At 41.8% G+C, this 18,866-nt stretch overlaps 1 protein-coding gene across 1 annotated transcript; it reads left to right on the top strand.

Moving 5' to 3' along the window:
- Positions 1-5,551: 5,551 nt before the first annotated feature.
- Positions 5,552-14,022, top strand: LOC139311616 (zinc finger protein 665-like). The gene is made up of 3 exons (XM_070936087.1): positions 5,552-5,809; positions 11,101-11,227; positions 11,780-14,022. The coding sequence occupies exons 1-3, from the start codon at positions 5,552-5,554 to the stop codon at positions 13,792-13,794; spliced, it is 2,400 nt and encodes a 799-aa protein (XP_070792188.1). The 3' UTR covers positions 13,795-14,022.
- The last annotated feature ends 4,844 nt before the right edge of the window (positions 14,023-18,866 follow it).

Raw genomic sequence — 18,866 nt, 5'->3', positions numbered from 1 at the left:
AGGAGAAAGAAGACACAATATTTTTTAACATGGGATTTGTGTTATCAATGGTTAGACAATAGAGGTAGAAATTAGAAATTAGCCCAAGGGAGCTGCGCCAAGCCGGCCACACACCTGGCCATGACTAGTTGGTCGAGGCCTCCCACCTTCTACCAGCCACACCCTCCCTCCATCCCAGCCACTGAAAATCTCTCCCAAATACAGGCAGAGGCATAGAATCAAAATCTCCTGAAGTATTAGTACCGCTTTAGTAAGTCTACACCTGGAATACTACAACTAATTTTGGTCACAGGTGTTGAGACTTTGGAAAAAGTTTGGAGAAGAACAACGAAGGTGACCAAAGGCCTGGGGACTAAAACATATGAAGAACGGTTGCAGGATTTGGGTATGACTAGTCAGCCTAGATATCAACCTAGAAATAGGGAGAAGGTCCCTTCCACCTCCGTTCCGTTCTATTCTCCCAACTTAAAGGGACTTTAAAAATGGTTTTATTGATCCAACACTATACCATATAATCAATATTTTTTTTTAAAAGTGACTTAAATTTCTTGATTTAAAATCTTCATTGTTCAGTTTCTAAGATTAATCAGTACCGTATTTTCTATTTCTCAAGATTTCAAATGTACTTTAGTGTCTCTATTTCATTTTGTGATATCAAGTTGATCAGAAAGATCAATCAGACTTGCCATATTAGGGGATCGTAGCATTGATATGATTTCAGAGAAAACTGTTAGTAGCATGATTTCTGCTTTTTATCTTAATATAATCTTTTAAAAAACATTATCTGATTATTAACCTCTTTTCTCAATTTGAAAGGTTAATAAATTATTCAAAACAGTTGCACAATGTAAATGATGCCCTACTTTATATACATTGAACAGCGAAATGAAGAAACAGATAAATATGTAGACGGAGGGGGGAGCATGGCATAAAATGTTAGAAAGTGCTAGAAGGGGGTGGGATGAGTTCACATCTGACTCAGTTTCACATTGTACAATGATGCCTTGAAAACCATGGAATGGGAAAACATTAGTACGGTAAATTTTTCTACGAAAGAAGCAAACAATTAAAAGGTGAAAACATTTCTCCTGGCATTTTCATAATATTTATTTATTTATTGGTTCGTTTTATATGCCACCCTTTTCCGGAGACTCAGGGCAGCTTACAATGTGTTAAGCAATAGCCTTCATATTTTTGTATATATCTGCTTAGTAGGGCTTTCGTCCCCCCCAAGCAGTGTTCTTTTTTATACAAAGTCATTGCTTTGATTTATATGCCACCCTTTTCCGGAGACTCAGGGCAGCTTACAATGTGTTAAGCAATAGCCTTCATATTTTTGTATATATCTGCTTAGTATGGCTTTCGTCTCCCCCAAGCAGTGTTCTTTTTTATACAAAGTCAGCTTATTGCCCCCACAAACCGGGTCCTCATTTTACCTACCTCAAAAGAATGGAAGGCTGAGTCAACCTTGAGCCTGGTGAGATTTGCAGTAATTGCAGGCAGCTGGTGTTACTTAACAGTGCTTTATTCTACTGCACCACCAAGGCTCTTCCTAATTATGTAATTGTACACCTATGGAGATAATCCATGGGACATTAAATTTAAGCCTTTTGCCTCTTTCTACAACTTGGAATATATTTTTGGCCTTTAAGTGTTTGCAAGGAAAAAATCAGGGCTCACTTGACAAAGAAGAGGAAAAAAAACCAAGACACCTTAGCTTTAAATTGAGAAGCCTTCTAACTGATCGCCTAGATCCGATCTACTCCTGGTGGTAGATTGGCAATTGAGGCCAAGCTGCCTGAAAGTGGTTTCCGATGCTCTCGATGGTGGCAGAGCGGCAAAAAACTGTTTAAACTATTGCTGCGGCGTTTCACCCTACAGCTGATCAGCGGTAAAAGGCAGTGTGGTGGTAGACCAGTGCCAGCAGCAGCAGAAGTAACAACTGGAGCCCATGGAAGCTTCCCCAAGTCCCGTAGCATTGATAAACCATATCAATGCTATTTGATTGGTATGGTTTCAGAGGAAACTCTTAGTAGCATGATTGTGACTTTGTGCTTTTTATCTTAATATAGCCTTTTAAAAAACATATTTCCTGATTATTAACCTCCTTTCTCAATTTGAAAGGTTAATAAATTATTGGAAAGAGTTGTTGCACAATGTAAATGATGCCCTATTTTATATACATTGAAGAGCTAAATGAAGAAACAGATAAATATGTAGGAGGAGGGAGAGTGGCATACAATGTTTTCTATGAAAGAAGCAAAAAATTACAATGTGGGAATAATGTTCATAAAATATTGGTATTTTTGTTAAAATTTTACTAATTATGTAATATCCAATATATACCTGATTGTCCAGCCACTGATTCCACTCTTTCCCTTTGCAAATGTAGCCCTGAGCCAAATACCATCATTATTCTGAAGGGTCTTTGGAGGCGAGTGGAGGCTGAGGGCTTGACAGGGGATCCAGTGTGGGGATCTGGGGATCGTCCGATTCATTCGCCTCAGTGAGGGGATCACTTCAAAGGGTCCCCTGAGGATCTCCCAACAGAGAAGCCGGAAAGGGGCCCCTGGGGGAGGAGAGGGGACCAGAAGGAGGCCCAATTCGGTGTCTGACCTAGAGAAAGGAGTCTAGTCCCTCCCTGAGGACCCCAAAGACCACCACTCCCATGGTGGCTCTTCCCTCAGAGCAGCCTCTGTCTCCGTCTCCGCTCTTCCCGCCAGAATAGGCTCCTCCCACCCTCTGGGACTCCAGGACTCCCTGCAGAAGAGCCGAATGCTGGGAACCCCTTTGTTTCCAGGGCTCCCGCCGACGTCCCCACCAGCAGCGGCAACAGGCGGAGCCGATGGAAGCTTCCCCCAAGCCCCCTCCCCAAGAGAAGTGGAATTGGGCGGGAGGGGAAGGGTCTTGACAAGAATACTTCAGAGTTGGCCTGACAGAAATGGTTGCACCAATGGGAAACCTCGCTTCTGATGAGTCATCGGTGTCTGGGCAGAATCTCTGGTGATTTTTCTCTGCCGAGAAAACCTTTGGAGCAGAAAGAGAAAGGGGGCGGGGCTCCGCAGATTGTGTGCAGCGCAACTGGAGGGGACGTTTCCGTGTTCAACTGGGGGTCCCCAAGAGTGCCAGGCGGGCCCTGAGCGAAGCGATCTCTCGGGGACGCAAGGATTGCTGAGATGGGGAAATCCGAGGCTACGAGCCGATGAGGCCCCAAATCTAGAGGTCTCCTCCAGCCACGGCTCACTTGTTTTTCCCACGACCGCCGTGACACGTGTCTGTATCCTTCCAGTGCAGGACCCACTCTGGGTTTCCAGAGGCCTTTCTGTCTGGCCCGTTTCCCTGACCTCCCGGGGAGTCTCACGGCTGAGAAGCATCAGGTGATGAGGATGTTTTTCCCATCCATCTCGGTCTTCCAGGGTCGTGGCCTCATTTTCCCCTCCACGCTTTTCTCACCATCCTTAATGACATAATTCGGTATTACATGAATACTGAAGCTCGGTGATGGAGGTCTGAGTCTGCATTCCCATTTCTTGGAGAAATCTCTGTGTTTCTCCTGCGATTTATTTACACAAAGGTGAAACATCTGGATGAAACGTATCGCTGCAGGGAGCCTTTTGTGGGACTTTTGGAGGATGGAAGCCAGGATTGCCCCTCCTGGCTCCCTCATCCCTTCCGGAAGGTGAAGGAGGAGAAAACTCAGGGGCAACTCTGGTCCCAGTTTTAGGAGGATGTAGTCTACAATACAATTGAGGCGCGTTGGTGCAGTGGTTAGAACGCAGTAACTGCAGGCTTCTTCTGCTGATCAACAGCTGCCAGCAGTTTGGCAGTTTGGGTCTCACCAGCTCAAGGTTGACTCAGCCTTCCGAGGTGGGGGAAATGCGGACCCAGATTGTTGGGGGCCACATGATCATTCTGTAAACTGCTTAGAGAGAGCTGTAAAGCACTGTGGAGCAGTATATAAACCTGATATAAGCCATAAGCAATATAGGGATACCTTCGGTTCCACGAAGGCTCCGCACCCATTTGCACAACTCGGGTGACCCTGAGGTGGACCCAGATAAATCTGCAAGTGGCCTCAAGGCCTCTCTCAAAGGATGCAAGTGACCGGCTTTCTGCAAGGAGTATGAATCCTTCCATTCTCCACCCTCCAGTTAGAGCTGAAGAAGCATCTTGGATAAGAATCAAAAGGTCTTCAAAGAGAAAAATAAAGTCCAGTTACCTCTTGAAAAAGCACCTTTGACACTCTTCGCTCTCTCTCTGTGTCTTTGTGTGGGCAGCGACTTCATCCCAGGTGGCAGTAGGGGGCGCTCTCTTGGCTGCCGACTGACGAGGCCACTGCGCATGCTCCACTCCGGCTGAGTTTTCTCTATGTTCCGGCTGAGAGTTGCTCCCTGGGAATCTGGTGGAAGCGGGCAAGAGGAGATCCCACGATTCAGATCCTGCCCAGGGGAGGGAAGGAGATTCTGAGGTTGGAGGGAGCGGGAAGTCCGCCCCATAAGTGCTCTTGGCTGCGCATGGGGGGAGATCCACGAATTGGGGAGGGGGGAGGAGAGAAGGAAGTCTAAAGGAATCCTCTGCTCACATCTCCATTTAGATTCAGATTCAGATTCCGAGGCTGGGAGGATCTTTGGAGAGCCAGGAGAGTCAGCGGAGACCAGCTGCCCGGTGCTGTAAGGTCCGTGCTGAGGCTGTGAAAGGAGAGAAGCAGGAAGAGCTGCAGGTCAGAGAAGCTTCTTTTGTGGAATCTGAAGGGATCTTCACCTGCTTGAATTCTTCCATTTCTCCCTGAATTTCCCTATTGGGTTTCATCCATCGCCACTGATGGACAGAAGGGTCTTGTGGGCAGAAAATAAAATGCAGCTCCTCTTTTGTCCTGTCCTCTTAACTGCTCTTCTTTGCTTATATTTCAGGTTCTGAGGTCCTCCCAGGAATGGGGAGGATTCGCACAAATCTTTCTCCTGATCTCTCTTTCAGAGGGATCCCCAAGGATAAAAGTCAAGGTCAGGATACCTCTCTAGGTAAGGGGAGACTATTCCACTTAGATTAGATACTTTCTAGAAATATTCTAGTTATCCTTAATTCTCTGTGTCTTCTCGAGTCTTAGTCGTTGGACTTAGTAGAAGTTGACCCAATAAGAAAGATGGAACTCCCTCTTGAAGCTAGAAGACTTAAGGCACACAAAGGAATTCCCTCCCTTCAGAGCAAGCCTGTGGTTGGCCTTTCCTAGAAGACCAACCCTGTAGGGACCACCTCTAATAGGGCTCCTCCTCCATCCTGAGAGATTTCTCTTTATTTTTAGGTTTCCTTAAGAGATAATTTTGACTAAATTCCTACACAGATCTCTGCTGGGCCTTTTCCAACACCACCTGTCCTTGCAGGCATGTTTCCTGGGTTGCTAGAATATCACTAATTTCTCTGGTTTCAAACTGCAGAGAGGGGGGGGAGAGAATTTAGAGTGATTGAGCAAATGCTTTGGTTGCCAAGAGTATAAACTTCCACGTGTTGTTCCAAAAGGTTAGGAGAACAATCTAACTGAGGTTTGTTCTTCAACATGTGGTGGGTTTGGTCTTCTCCTTTCGTTCTTGGCTCCCATGATGGAGCCTATGAAAGGCAGAGCGTAGAAGAGAGAGAAATGGAGGTTTCCTGGGCAGGAGAGGAAGAAATCTTAAGTTGTGCCTTCAAGCTAGAAAAGATGAAGTTGAACCCTTTCCTGTCTCTCTCCTTCCCAGTGGACAAAATGGAGTCACTGTTCACTGAATCATCTCCTTCTATTGGTGGAGCTGAAGGAGCCGCTGGATTTCTGACTCAGGTAGGAAGGAAGAGATTAGCACTTTATATGGGGGAGGAGTAGGAGACCTCTAGTTTCCTTTGGGGACTCCACCTATGATACTGCTATTCCTGAGCAAAGCACAACAAGGAAATTAGAAATTTAAATTTATGATCAGTCAAACTAGGCCCATCTCTCAACTACATTTTCGAGTTCTATGGAATTCCTTAGTAGTTATATAATTCTGATTTCAAAAAATGCCACATGGCAGTTCATGTTACCTGTCCCAAGTAAAGCAGAATAGGCACATGAATAGTTAGGCTAAATCTGCTTTATTGTAAGTATAATTTTGCTTTCCTATCATTGGGGCAAGGGATGAAAACAGGAGAAGCAGAAATTGCTTTGTGTATCATCTACATCTTGAGGAAGTGCCACCCTAGTATTTTCATGAATGTTTATGAGTGGGTTTTTTTCAGTTTAACTTTTTAATTAGTTTATTGAAATATAAAATACAAAGGAAAAGACATGGAAAAGTAAGAAGAGAGGAAGGGGAAAAGAGGGGATACCGTGTAATGGGAGAAAAAAAAAAGCCATAAACTTTCGACTCTCTTTGGCACAGTTGAAGGGAACAACATTACAACCACAACTTTTTGCTTTTACACAACATAATGTACACATTATTTCTTCTTTGGTAAGAAATATCAAATAATAAGCCTGTCTAGTTTACAAAAACAGAATCAATGTTTCATTTTTTTTCTCATTGCAAATAGAAAATCCAGAAGCAATTTGAAACTAGCGACAAAATTAAATATAATCTCTTATTTGGAGAAAAGAATCATTTTAACCCTCTCAGCTTCTCCTTGCTGTGGGGAATAATATAGCATTCATTCTCATATTTTCAAATCTAGTCCATAATATTTTACCAACTTTAGAATATTGTTCAGCATTACTTAAAGGACCGGCAGACCTGTGTATACATACATACTTGTTTTAAAAATACAAAACTAACTTAAAGCTTTCTAACAGTACATAAATTAATTTTTTAAAAAGAAATCCATCCTAATTAATTAAACCATATTTAAGTCACTCCCTCCAGTTTATCTTCATCGAATAGAGTCTTTTTCTTCTTGGGAAAATCTATCAAGTCTCCTTTCCTATAGAAGTTCTCAGCTTTATTTATATCCATTAAAAAAAGTCCGAAAGGTGTTCTGTTAGACGTAAATTGGTCTGAAGCAAATCTTCCTCAATTAAATTTTCCCTCACTGAAATAGCTATCCTGTCTTTTTTTCTTGAAGAATTCTCAGCCTTTTTAATGTCCATAAAGCGAAAGTCCCAAACTTGACTTCTTAGAAATTGTGAATCTACTTCCTATACTTGCGTGCGAAAATGAGATAACTGTGTGAGAAAGACATGACCCGCGACTGGCCGCTTTTTGCGATTTTGCGTCCTTCACAGACAGCTCAACGCCAACCCCGGTCTCCTTTATGTTGGCTCAGGAAGGAGGGGAATGGGGAGGAGCAGCAGTCACCAGATGCAGGGAGGGAAGAGATCCACTGCGCTGCGCAGAACTCTTGCGCTACGCAGGACTTTTCTGTGCTGCGCAGCCAGCTACTCACCTCACTACAGAGTGGCTGCAGCGGGAGGAGTAGTCACCATCCCTGCCACTGCCGTGATTCCGGCCCAGGAGGGTATTTTGCTTGCACGCCTGTGTGTGAGAAACAGATGTGAGGAAGAAAGAGAAATGAGAAAATGGAGAGAACGAGAGAGAACGAGAGAGAGGAAAAAGAGAGAGAAACAGTTGAGAGAAAGAAAAGGGGGAAAGAGAGAAATGAAAGAGAGCTGGAGGGATACAATGAGAGAGGGAAATGAGAGAAACAAATGAGGGAGAAGGGGGAGAAGAAGGAAGGAAGGGAGAAAGAAAAAAGAAAGAAAGAAAGAAAGAAAGAAAGAAAGAAAGAAAGAAAGAAAGAAAGAAAGAAAGAAAGAAAGAAAGCTCTCCCAACCTATGATGAAAGCAATGGCAAGATAGATATCTTGCCAAGAAAACTGCGGTTTGCCAGAAGGCACAAATTGGAAACAAAACTCTGATTTTTTTTTTTTAGGAAATAACAGATGGCAAAAAAACGCCTCTGAAAATAAGATTATTTATAATTTTGGATAATGTATTATATTGTCAAACTTAAAAGATATCAAAATATATGTGCTATTGCTGTCAGTACAGTCTTGCCAGCTTCTATCAATTTAGAGTTCACTATGAAAAGATTACAGAGAAGCAGTTTCCCACAATTAATAACTTCCTTTTGGATTTGCTATCATGTTTAATGAGAAAAAAAGAAAAAGGAAGGAAGGAAGGAGAGGGAGAGGAAAAAGAGAGAAGCCGAAATGAGAGGGGTAAGGGAGAGAGAGAACCATTTCTCACAAAAAACACCAAGAGCCATGAAACCTGGGTAGGCAAGGCTGGGGTTGGGGGGAACATGTGACTGGGTGGGAGTGACATTGAGTTGGCCACGCCCACCCAGGTTTTGTGGCTCCTGGTGTTTTCTGTGGGAAACAGGTCCAAATGACTCTTGAGTATTTAAGGTTGCAGACCCCTGGTCTAACAGTTATTCATTCCCTCACCCATGTTAATACAACTGCATGATAATAGAGCTCCCAATCTGGTAGTTCAAAGCCCCCATTGTTTTTGGACTCTTGCAACATTTTCAATCCTATTCTTATTTTTTTCCCTTGCCAGACATATTTCAAAATTATACTATTTAATTCATTAATGTATTTTTTCTTCTAGTTTTATTGGGACCGTTTGGAACGGGAAAAGTACCTTCGGCAAGATGTTCATTTTTATAGTTGCTATTCTGACTACCATTGATAGCTGCAAATTTTTCCATTTATCGAAATCTTTTTTAATTTGTAACAATCTTATATAATTATCTTCGTTGATTTTAACACATCTTGCTGTTAAGTATATTCCCAAGTATTTATCTTAACTGTCTGTAAATCTAATTTCTCTGTCAATTCTTTCTTCTGTTTTCTGTGAGATTTTTAAATAAGATTTTAGTTTTATCTTTGTTTATGTTCAATCCTGCGACTTTCCCATATTCTTTTATTATTCCCATTAACTTAGGGCCAGTTTCCAGTGGATCTTCTAAAATAAATACTAAGTCACCTGTGAATGCTTGTAATTTGTATTTTTCCCGTTTTATTTCCATACCTTTTATTTGTAAGTCTTGTCTAATATTTCTATTTAACACTTCCAATGTTAGTATAAATAGCAACGTGGACAATAGATATCCTTGTCTTGTACCCTTTCTTATATTAAAATTCTCTGTTAAGTCCCCATTGACTATTACTTTTGCCATTCACTTACAATATATTTCCTTAATCATTTTTATAAATTTCTCGCCAAAATCCATGTATTCCAATTGTTGCATCATAAATTGCCAATTTACATGGTCAAAGGCTTTCTATGCATCTAAAAATATCAGCGCCATTTGTTTTTCCGAGTACACTTCATAATATCCCAATGTATCTAGTATAAATCTTACATTTTTTTAATTTGTCTTTGGAAGGAACCCATTTTGATCTGGGTGGATAAATTTATTCAGAAATCTTTTTAATTTCTCTGCCATTATTAATGCAAAACTTTTATAATCATAAAATAAAATCATAAATAATGATATGGGATTATAATTCTTTATTTCTGTCAAGTCTGAGTCTTCTTTCGGAATTAAAGTAATATTAGCATCTATCCAGGTGTTTGGTAAAGTCAGATTTATATTCGGAGGTTACCATTAGTTGGTTTGCATTATCCGGTATTTGTAAAGTTGACACAGTAGGTTGATAATTGTCTACATTTTCTACACCTAGTTGTGTTTCTTGTTCTATTTTATATTTTGGTTGATTCACAAAATGACGAATCTTCTCAAAGGACTGATCAAGAATCTGCTTTATAATGACACCAGTTTAGAATTAGGTATCCTTGTGGCTCCCTGTACTGTTCAGAGACTGTTATTCATTTATTCTTCTTTTTTTTCTCAGCCAATCCAAAACCTCCCTGAGAATAAGCCCTGGTGCTTATTTTGGCAACCAAAAAATTATAAGACCTGGTCCTATTTTTGGGAAAACATAGTAGAAGATCAAAGCCACAGCTTTTATCTTTATATTTCAAACAAAAGAATATTCCATGCTTCCTTATTTTGGCTGCCTCTAGCAAGCCTCTCCCTGTTGTTTTATAATAAAGAAGTGTCAAAAATAGCATTCAAAATATCAAAAATGGGTGGTAAACTGTAACTAAAGAGCACCTGTATAGCTTCTAAAGATAATAATCTCATAAATTGTTTAAGAAATGAAGGACACATCTTATTGTCCGTTTGAAAAATAAATGCCAAAATGGCTCTTTTGTCCAACAACGATGTAGTTTCGACCCCACTTTCCAGCTTCAGCTCACCCCACTTCGACCCCACTTCCCAGCTTCAGCTCAATTATCTTGGAAACTCGATTTCTAAAACTACTTGTAGGCTGTTGCTGTTATTGGAGAATCTTGAGGGATGATTCTGGGACTTTCCTTAACCTCGGAAAGTCAAGCGGCCAAAAGGAAGCCTGCTCCTCCTGTTGTTAAGTTGGAAAAACGACAGTCCAGGGAGAAGTGATTCTTTGGGCGTGTCACCTGCTGGCCATGTCATGCCCTCTTTTTCCCTTTCTCTCTTACTTTTCAATGGTTTTTTTCCTGTGTATTTTATACTTTGAAAACAAAAATGTTAAACTGAAATATTCATGAGTGTGAGCAAGGCTGACCCTTTAAAGAATCACAAAGACCATTTCGTTACTGTGGGACAGAAATCCCACAGAACCTCTTGCAAACATCATGAAACGTTGGTGCCACTGGTAGACGGTTTGCCTAAGGCACTCTATGCCCCTTGCTCAAGGCAGGATGATGATACTGAAGGTCAGCAGAGTCAGTCAAGGTGATAAAACATGGACTAATTGAATGTCAGGTGTAGGCTGTGAATTCTGCCCTTTTTATCATATAATATGTTGAGTCCATCTAGGGAAATGTCCAATAAATAATTTTTACTTTGGCTTTTAGTCCCAAAGGTGCTTTTTTCAAGAGGCAACTGGACTTTCTGATTGTTGAAGAAACTTCTTGGATGAGAAGCGAAATGCCTCCAAAGAAAAACCATAAAGTCCAGTTGCCTTTTGAAGAAAGCACCTTTGGGACAACCGTGACTATGGATAACTGAGAATCTTCATAGACATTTGTGCTTTTAGGATTTGCAAATTGAAGGAGATCTTTCAAATTCTATCGAGTCTGCTCACAGGGCTCCTTCCTTCTTTAGGGTCCTGTGTCCTTTGGGGAGGTGGCCATCCATTTCAACAGTGAAGAGTGGTTGCTGCTTGATCCCAGCCAGAAAGCCCTGTATCAAGAAGTCATGTTGGAAACGTCTAGGATGCTGGCCTATTTAGGTAAAGGTTCCTCTATACGTAACTTATTAAAAATGATTTCATCTCTTCTTTTTTCCTCTTACATTAATTCCAGTCCCCCTTCATGGTCTTCTAAGTAGCACAGTTTCATTTAGAAGAAAGAGATCAGTGTGGTGATCAGGAAGTTTTGACATTCAGTCTTGTGGTCATGCTTGGGCCCTGGTCATTACTCCACAGTGATTGGGAAGATGTTCAGGGAGAAGATGCTGAGTTTTCCTACTCACCAACAAAGCTTGTCTTGCTTTGGGTTGCAGTGACATATGTTGTTTTCTTGAATGCAAGTTGGGTGCGTCATATTTGAGACAATTTGTGTGCCTCGTCCTGATATCAAGATGTGGTTTTGCTTTAAATTTTTAACTGCCAAGAATGAGGATTAGATGAGCAGCCATGTTAGTCTTTTAAGTTATTAAGTAATATGTTGTCATTTCCCTCGTTCCTTTCTCTGGAGATGCCCAGTAATAAGATAAATCAATGCATAGGGACACCGAAGTGGAGGTTGTAGATTATTCTGATTTATTTTTCTTCCCCCACAAGCATTTGATGCGCAGAAAAAGGAAAACGACCAAGAGCCAAACTTAGTGCCGTTGCAAATAATCACAACTGAAATTCCTGAGGAGACCTCTACAAATAAGCGGGGAAGGAAGAAACATGAAAAGAAGCACAACTGGAGAGAAAAATCTATTCTTGAATGTGTGGAAATGGATTGTTTCCTGACCCAAGGTGATTCCAAACAAAATACGGGGAAATGTCAAAGTAGAAAAAGATTCAAAGCCAATCCCAATGTTAGTAACCCCTGCAAATCAGGAAAAAGTTCCAGGAGTAATAATCTTACTTCACATAAAAAGAACCAGGCAAGGGAGAAGCTCTACAATGGTGTGGACAATGGAAAAAGCACTGGGACAAAAGGTGATTTAACTTCTCATAAAAAAATCCACACCAGTGAAAAACGCGATAAGTGCCTAGAATATGGAAAGAGCTTTAGGTACAAAGAGTGTCTGAAATCTCACAAAAGGATCCATACAGGGATAAAACCTTACAAATGTGTGGATTGTGGAAAACGTTTCAGTGTGAAGAGTTCCCTTACGTACCATAAAAGGGTACATACTGGAGAAAAACACTTTAAATGCATAGAATGTGGGAAGAGCTTTAAAAGTAGTAATTACCTGATGTGCCACAAAAGGATCCATTCGGGGGAAAAACCTTATAAATGTGTGATTTGTGGACAAAGTTTCAGAACGAAGTCTTCCCTTACAGCCCATGAAAAGATACATACAGAAGAAAGACCCTTTAAATGCATGGAGTGTGGAAAGAGCTTCAGGGGAAGCAGTGTTCTTAATTGTCATCAACGGATCCACACAGGAGAAAAACCCTATAAATGCCTAGACTGTGGGAAGAGCTTCAGGCAAAGCGGTAGCCTTATTTCCCATAAACGGCTCCACACAGGAGAAAAACCCTATAAATGCATGGAGTGTGGTAAGAGCTTCAGTGTAAAGAGTGCTCTTACTTCTCATAGATGGATCCACACAGGAGAAAAACCCTTTAAATGCAAACAGTGTGGGAAGAGCTTCACAACTAGTAGTTCCCTGATATGCCACAAAAGGATCCATACGGGGAGAAAACCTTACAAATGTGTGGATTGTGGACAAAGGTTCCGTGTGAAGGGTTCCTTTACTTCCCATAGAAGGGTACATACTGGAGAAAAACCCTTTAAATGCATAGAATGTGGGAAGAGCTTTACAAGTAGTAATTCCCTGATGTGCCACAAAAGGATCCATTCAGGGGAAAAACCTTATAAATGTGTGATTTGTGGACAAAGTTTCAGAACGAAGTCTTCCCTTATAGCCCATGAAAAGATACATACAGAAGAAAGACCCTTTAAATGCATGGAGTGTGGAAAGAGCTTCAGGGGAAGCAGTGGTCTTAATTGTCATACACTGATCCACACAGGAGAAAAACCCTATAAATGCCTAGACTGTGGGAGGGGCTTCAGGCAAAGCAGTGCCCTTGCTTGTCATAAACGGGTCCACACAGGAGAAAAACCCTATGAATGCATGGAGTGTGGAAAGAGCTTCAGTGTAAAGAGTTCTCTTACTTCTCATAGACGGATCCACACAGGAGAAAAACCCTATAAGTGCCCAGACTGTGGGAGGGGCTTCAGGCAAAGCTGTGACCTTGCTACCCATAAACGGATTCACACAGGAGAAAAACCCTATAAATGCATGGAGTGTGGAAACAACTATAACAGCTGTAGTGGATTAAATCACCATAAACTTGTCCACGCGGGAGAGAAACCCTATACATGCATGGAGTGTGGAAAGAGCTTCACTTGCAAGACTTCTCTTACTTCTCACGAGAGGATCCACACAGGAGAGAAACCCTATAAATGTAGAGAGTGTGGGAAGAGCTTCAGACGAAGCAGTCACCTTAGTTACCATAACAGGATCCATACAGGAGAAAAACCATATAAGTGCACAGAGTGTGGAAAGACCTTCGTTGCTAGTAGGCCTCTGACTATTCATAAAAGGACCCACACTGGAGAGAAACCCTAAAAATGCCTGGAATGTGGGAACAGCTTCAGATTTAACAGTAGCCTTTCTGTCCATAAGAGGATCCACAAAAGAGGGAAACAGAAATGTACGGAATGCGGAAGGAGTTTTTGTGAAAGAGAATCCTTCTCAAGAAACAACCCACAATGGGCAGGAAAATATCCTGTGGACAGCAATCAACTTATTTCCCTTACGGATTAACAGAAAAATGAATGGACAAAGGGCTGGACTGATGGGGTAGTATATTTTAATTAAAAAAAAAAAAAACTTTGATTTTTTTTGTATATTCGTTGTTTTTAACAGTCGCTTGGTCTACTATCGTTGTGAGTCGCCCTGAGTCCTTAGAGATAGGGTGGCATTCAAATTTTATAAAATAAATAAATAAATAAATAAATAAATAAAGAAGATAGATTTTCAGGTAGTCAAGAAAGTTAAATATTTGGGAGTATACTTAACAGGAAGATGTACAACAATTAAAGAAGGTAACTATAAAAGATTAATACAACAAATGTGGCATTTGCCACCAGGAAGAATAGCCAAGATGTTTAAAAACCTGTCCGCCAAATGTTGGAAATGTAATCAGGAAATGTAAACCGGGCTCTTATTACCATAAGTGGTGAACATGCCGAAAGGCAAAAAAAAAAAAATTGGACGAAAATACTCACATAATACACACATAATTAGAGTTTTATTTTTTTAAATTTGATTTATATGCCGCCCTTCTCCGGAGACTCAGGGCGGCTTACTATGCGTTAAGCAATAGCCTTCATACTTTTGTATATTTATACAAAGTCAGCTTATTGCCCCCACAAACTGGGTCCTCAATTTACCTACCTTAGAAAGGATGGAAGGCTGAGTCAAATACATAGTTAAAGCAACATATCGTTAACACATAGTTAAAGCAAGATATACATTTAAAGTCAGAAATATTTTTGTTAGGTATAATATCAGAAAAATATGACAAAGGGAACAAATATTTAATACTACATATATTGACAGCAGCGAGAATTGAATTTGCACAACACTGGAAGAATGAGGAAACTCCTACAGACCAAAATATAATTAGAAAAATACTAGATTGTACAGAAATGGATAGGTTAACATTAAAGATAAAGGAGAAAGAAGACACAATATTTTTTAACATGGGATTTGTGTTATCAATGGTTAGACAATAGAGGTAGAAATGAGAAATTAGCCAAAGGGAGCTGCGCCAAGCCGGCCACACACCTGGCCATGACTAGTTGGTCGAGGCCTCCCACCTTCTACCAGCCACACCCTCCCTCCATCCCAGCCACTGAAAATCTCTCCCAAATACAGGCAGAGGCATAGAATCAAAATCTCCTGAAGTATTAGTACCGCTTTAGTAAGTCTACACCTGGAATACTACAACTAATTTTGGTCACAGGTGTTGAGACTTTGGAAAAAGTTTGGAGAAGAACAACGAAGGTGACCAAAGGCCTGGGGACTAAAACATATGAAGAACGGTTGCAGGATTTGGGTATGACTAGTCAGCCTAGATATCAACCTAGAAATAGGGATAAGGTCCCTTCCACCTCCGTTCCGTTCTATTCTCCCAACTGAAAGGGACTTTAAAAATGGTTTTATTGATCCAACACTATACCATATAATCAATATTTTTTTTTAAAAGTGACTTAAATTTCTTGATTTAAAATCATTGTTCAGTTTATCAGATTAAAGTAATCAATACCGTATTTTCTATTTCTCAAGATTTCAAATGTACTTTAGTGTCTCTATTTCATTTTGTGATATCAAGTTGATCAGAAAGATCAATCAGACTTGCCATATTAGGGGATCGTAGCATTGATATGATTTCAGAGAAAACTGTTAGTAGCATGATTTCTGCTTTTTATCTTAATATAATCTTTTAAAAAACATTTTTCCTGATTATTAACCTCTTTTCTCAATTTGAAAGGTTAATAAATTATTCAAAACAGTTGCACAATGTAAATGATGCCCTACTTTATATACATTGAACAGCGAAATGAAGAAACAGATAAATATGTAGACGGAGGGGGGAGCATGGCATAAAATGTTAGAAAGTGCTAGAAGGGGGTGGAATGAGTTCACATCTGACTCAGTTTCACATTGTACAATGATGCCTTGAAAACCATGGAATGGGAAAACATTAGTACGGTAAATTTTTCTAGGAAAGAAGCAAACAATTAAAAGGTGGAAACATTTCTCCTGAAAAAATCCTGGTATTTTCATAATATTTATTTATTTATTGGTTCGATTTATATGCCACCCTTTTCCGGAGACTCAGGGCAGCTTACAATGTGTTAAGCAATAGCCTTCATACTTTTGTATATATCTGCTTAGTACAGCTTCCCCCCCATCCCCAAGCAGTGTTCTTTTTTATACAAAGTCAGCTTATTGCCCCCACAAACCGGGTCCTCATTTTACCTACCTCAAAAGGATGGAAGGCTGAGTCAACCTTGAGCCTGGTGAGATTTGCAGTAATTGCAGGCAGCTGGTGTTACTTAACAGTGCTTTAGTCTACTGCGCCACCAAGGCTCTTCCTAATTATGTAATTGTACACCTATGGAGATAATCCATGGGACATTAAATTTAAGCCTTTTGCCTCTTTCTACAACTTGGAATATATTTTTGGCCTTTAAGTGTTTGCAAGGAAAAAATCAGGGCTCACTTGACAAAGAAGAGGAAAAAAAACCAAGACACCTTAGCTTTAAATTGAGAAGCCTTCTAACTGATCGCCTAGATCCGATCTACTCCTGGTGGTAGATTGGCAATTGAGGCCAAGCTGCCTGAAAGCAGTTTCCGATGCTCTTGATGCTGGCAGAACGGCAAAAAACTGTTTAAACTATTGCTGCGGCGTTTCACCCTACAGCTGATCAGCGGTAAAAGGCAGTGTGGTGGTAGACCAGTGCCAGCAGCAGCAGAAGTAACAACTGGAGCCCATGGAAGCTTCCCCAAGTCCCGTAGCATTGATAAACCATATCAATGCTATTTGATTGGTATGGTTTCAGAGGAAACTCTTAGTAGCATGATTGTGACTTTGTGCTTTTTATCTTAATATAGCCTTTTAAAAAACATATTTCCTGATTATTAACCTCCTTTCTCAATTTGAAAGGTTAATAAATTATTGGAAAGAGTTGTTGCACAATGTAAATGATGCCCTATTTTATATACATTGAAGAGCTAAATGAAGAAACAGATAAATATGTAGGAGGAGGGAGAGTGGCATACAATGTTTTCTATGAAAGAAGCAAAAAATTACAATGTGGGAATAATGTTCATAAAATATTGGTATTTTTGTTAAAATTTTACTAATTATGTAATATCCAATATATACCTGATTGTCCAGCCACTGATTCCACTCTTTCCCTTTGCAAATGTAGCCCTGAGCCAAATACCATCATTATTCTGAAGGGTCTTTGGAGGCGAGTGGAGGCTGAGGGCTTGACAGGGGATCCAGTGTGGGGATCTGGGGATCGTCCGATTCATTCGCCTCAGTGAGGGGATGACTTCAAAGGTCCCCTGGGGGTCTCCCAACAGAGAAGCCGGAAAGGGGCCCCTGGGGGAGGAGAGGGGACCAGAAGGAGGCCCAATTCGGTGTCTGACCTAGAGAAAGGAGTCTAGTCCCTCCCTGAGGACCCCAAAGACCACCACTCCCATGGTGGCTCTTCCCTCAGAGCAGCCTCTGTCTCCGTCTCCGCTCTTCCCGCCAGAATAGGCTCCTCCCACCCTCTGGGACTCCAGGACTCCCTGCAGAAGAGCCGAATGCCGGGAACCCCTTTGTTTCCAGGGCTCCCGCCGACGTCCCCACCAGCAGCGGCAACAGGCGGCGCCCCTGGAAGCTTCCCCCAAGCCCCCTCCCCAAGAGAAGTGGAATTGGGCGGGAGGGGAAGGGTCTTGACAAGAATACTTCAGAGTTGGCCTGACAGAAATGGTTGCACCAATGGGAAGCCTCGCTTCTGATGAGTCATCGGTCTCTGAGCAGAATCTCTGGTGATTTTTCTCTGCCGAGAAAACCTTTGGAGCAGAAAGAGAAAGGGGGAGGGGCTCCGCAGATTGTGTGCAGCGCAACTGGAGGGGACGTTTCCGTGTTCAACTGGGGGTCCCCAAGAGTGCCAGGCGGGCCCTGAGCGAAGCGATCTCTCGGAGAGGCAAGGATTGCTGAGATGGGGAAATCCGAGGCTACGAGCCGATGAGGCCCCAAATCTAGAGGTCTCCTCCAGCCACGGCTCACTTGTTTTTCCCACGACCGCCGTGACACGTGTCTGTAGCCTTCCAGCGCAGGACCCACTCTGGCTTTCCAGAGGCCTTTCTGTCTGGCCCGTTTCCCTGACCTCCCGGGGAGTCTGACGGCTGAGAAGCATCAGGTGATGAGGATGTTTTTCCCATCCATCTCTGTCTTCCAGGGTCGTGGCCTCATTTTCCCCTCCACGCTTTTCTCTCCATCCTTAATGACATAATTCGGTATTACATGAATACTGAAGCTCGGTGATGGAGGTCTGAGTCTGCATTCCCATTTCTTGGAGAAATCTCCGTGTTTCTTCTGGGATTTATTTACACAAAGGTGAAACATCTGGATGAAACGTATCGCTGCAGGGAGCCGTTTGTGGGAAGTTTGGAGGATGGAAGCCGGGATTGCCCCTCCTGGCTCCCTCATCCCTTCCGGAAGGTGAAGGAGGAGAACGTCAGAGGATGTGGCCCAGGCAACTCTGGTCCCAGTTTTAGGAGGATGTAGTCTACAATACAATTGAGGCGCGGTGGTGCAGTGGTTAGAACGCAGTAACTGCAGGCTTCTTCTGCTGATCAACAGCTGCCAGCAGTTTGGCAGTTTGGGTCTCACCAGCTCAAGGTTGACTCAGCCTTCCATCCTTCCGAGGTGGGGGAAATGCGGACCCAGATTGTTGGGGGCCACATGATCATTCTGTAAACTGCTTAGAGAGAGCTATAAAGCACTGTGGAGCAGTATATAAACCTGATATAAGCCATAAGCAATATAGGGATACCTTCGGTTCCACGAAGGGTCCGCACCCATTTGCACAACTCGGGTGACCCTGAGGTGGACCCAGATAAATCTGCAA

Source organism: Pituophis catenifer, unplaced genomic scaffold (genome assembly GCF_029215685.1).
Source record: "Pituophis catenifer annectens isolate HBS135680 unplaced genomic scaffold, rPitCat1.0.hap2 SCAF_2, whole genome shotgun sequence".
In the NCBI taxonomy this organism is placed as follows: domain Eukaryota; kingdom Metazoa; phylum Chordata; class Lepidosauria; order Squamata; family Colubridae; genus Pituophis; species Pituophis catenifer.
The sequence above is the reverse complement of the archived record's forward strand: the minus strand, read 5'-3'. Positions and strand labels throughout refer to the sequence as shown.

Excerpts from the sequence above, each read along its gene's own strand:
- LOC139311616 (XM_070936087.1), top strand. The coding sequence starts at position 5,552 with ATGTGGTGGGTTTGGTCTTCTCCTTTCGTTCTTGGCTCCCATGATGGA. Across the intron at positions 5,810-11,100 it reads CCGCTGGATTTCTGACTCAG|GGTCCTGTGTCCTTTGGGGA; the intron begins GTAGGAAGGAAG and ends TTCCTTCTTTAG. Across the intron at positions 11,228-11,779 it reads TAGGATGCTGGCCTATTTAG|CATTTGATGCGCAGAAAAAG; the intron begins GTAAAGGTTCCT and ends TTCCCCCACAAG.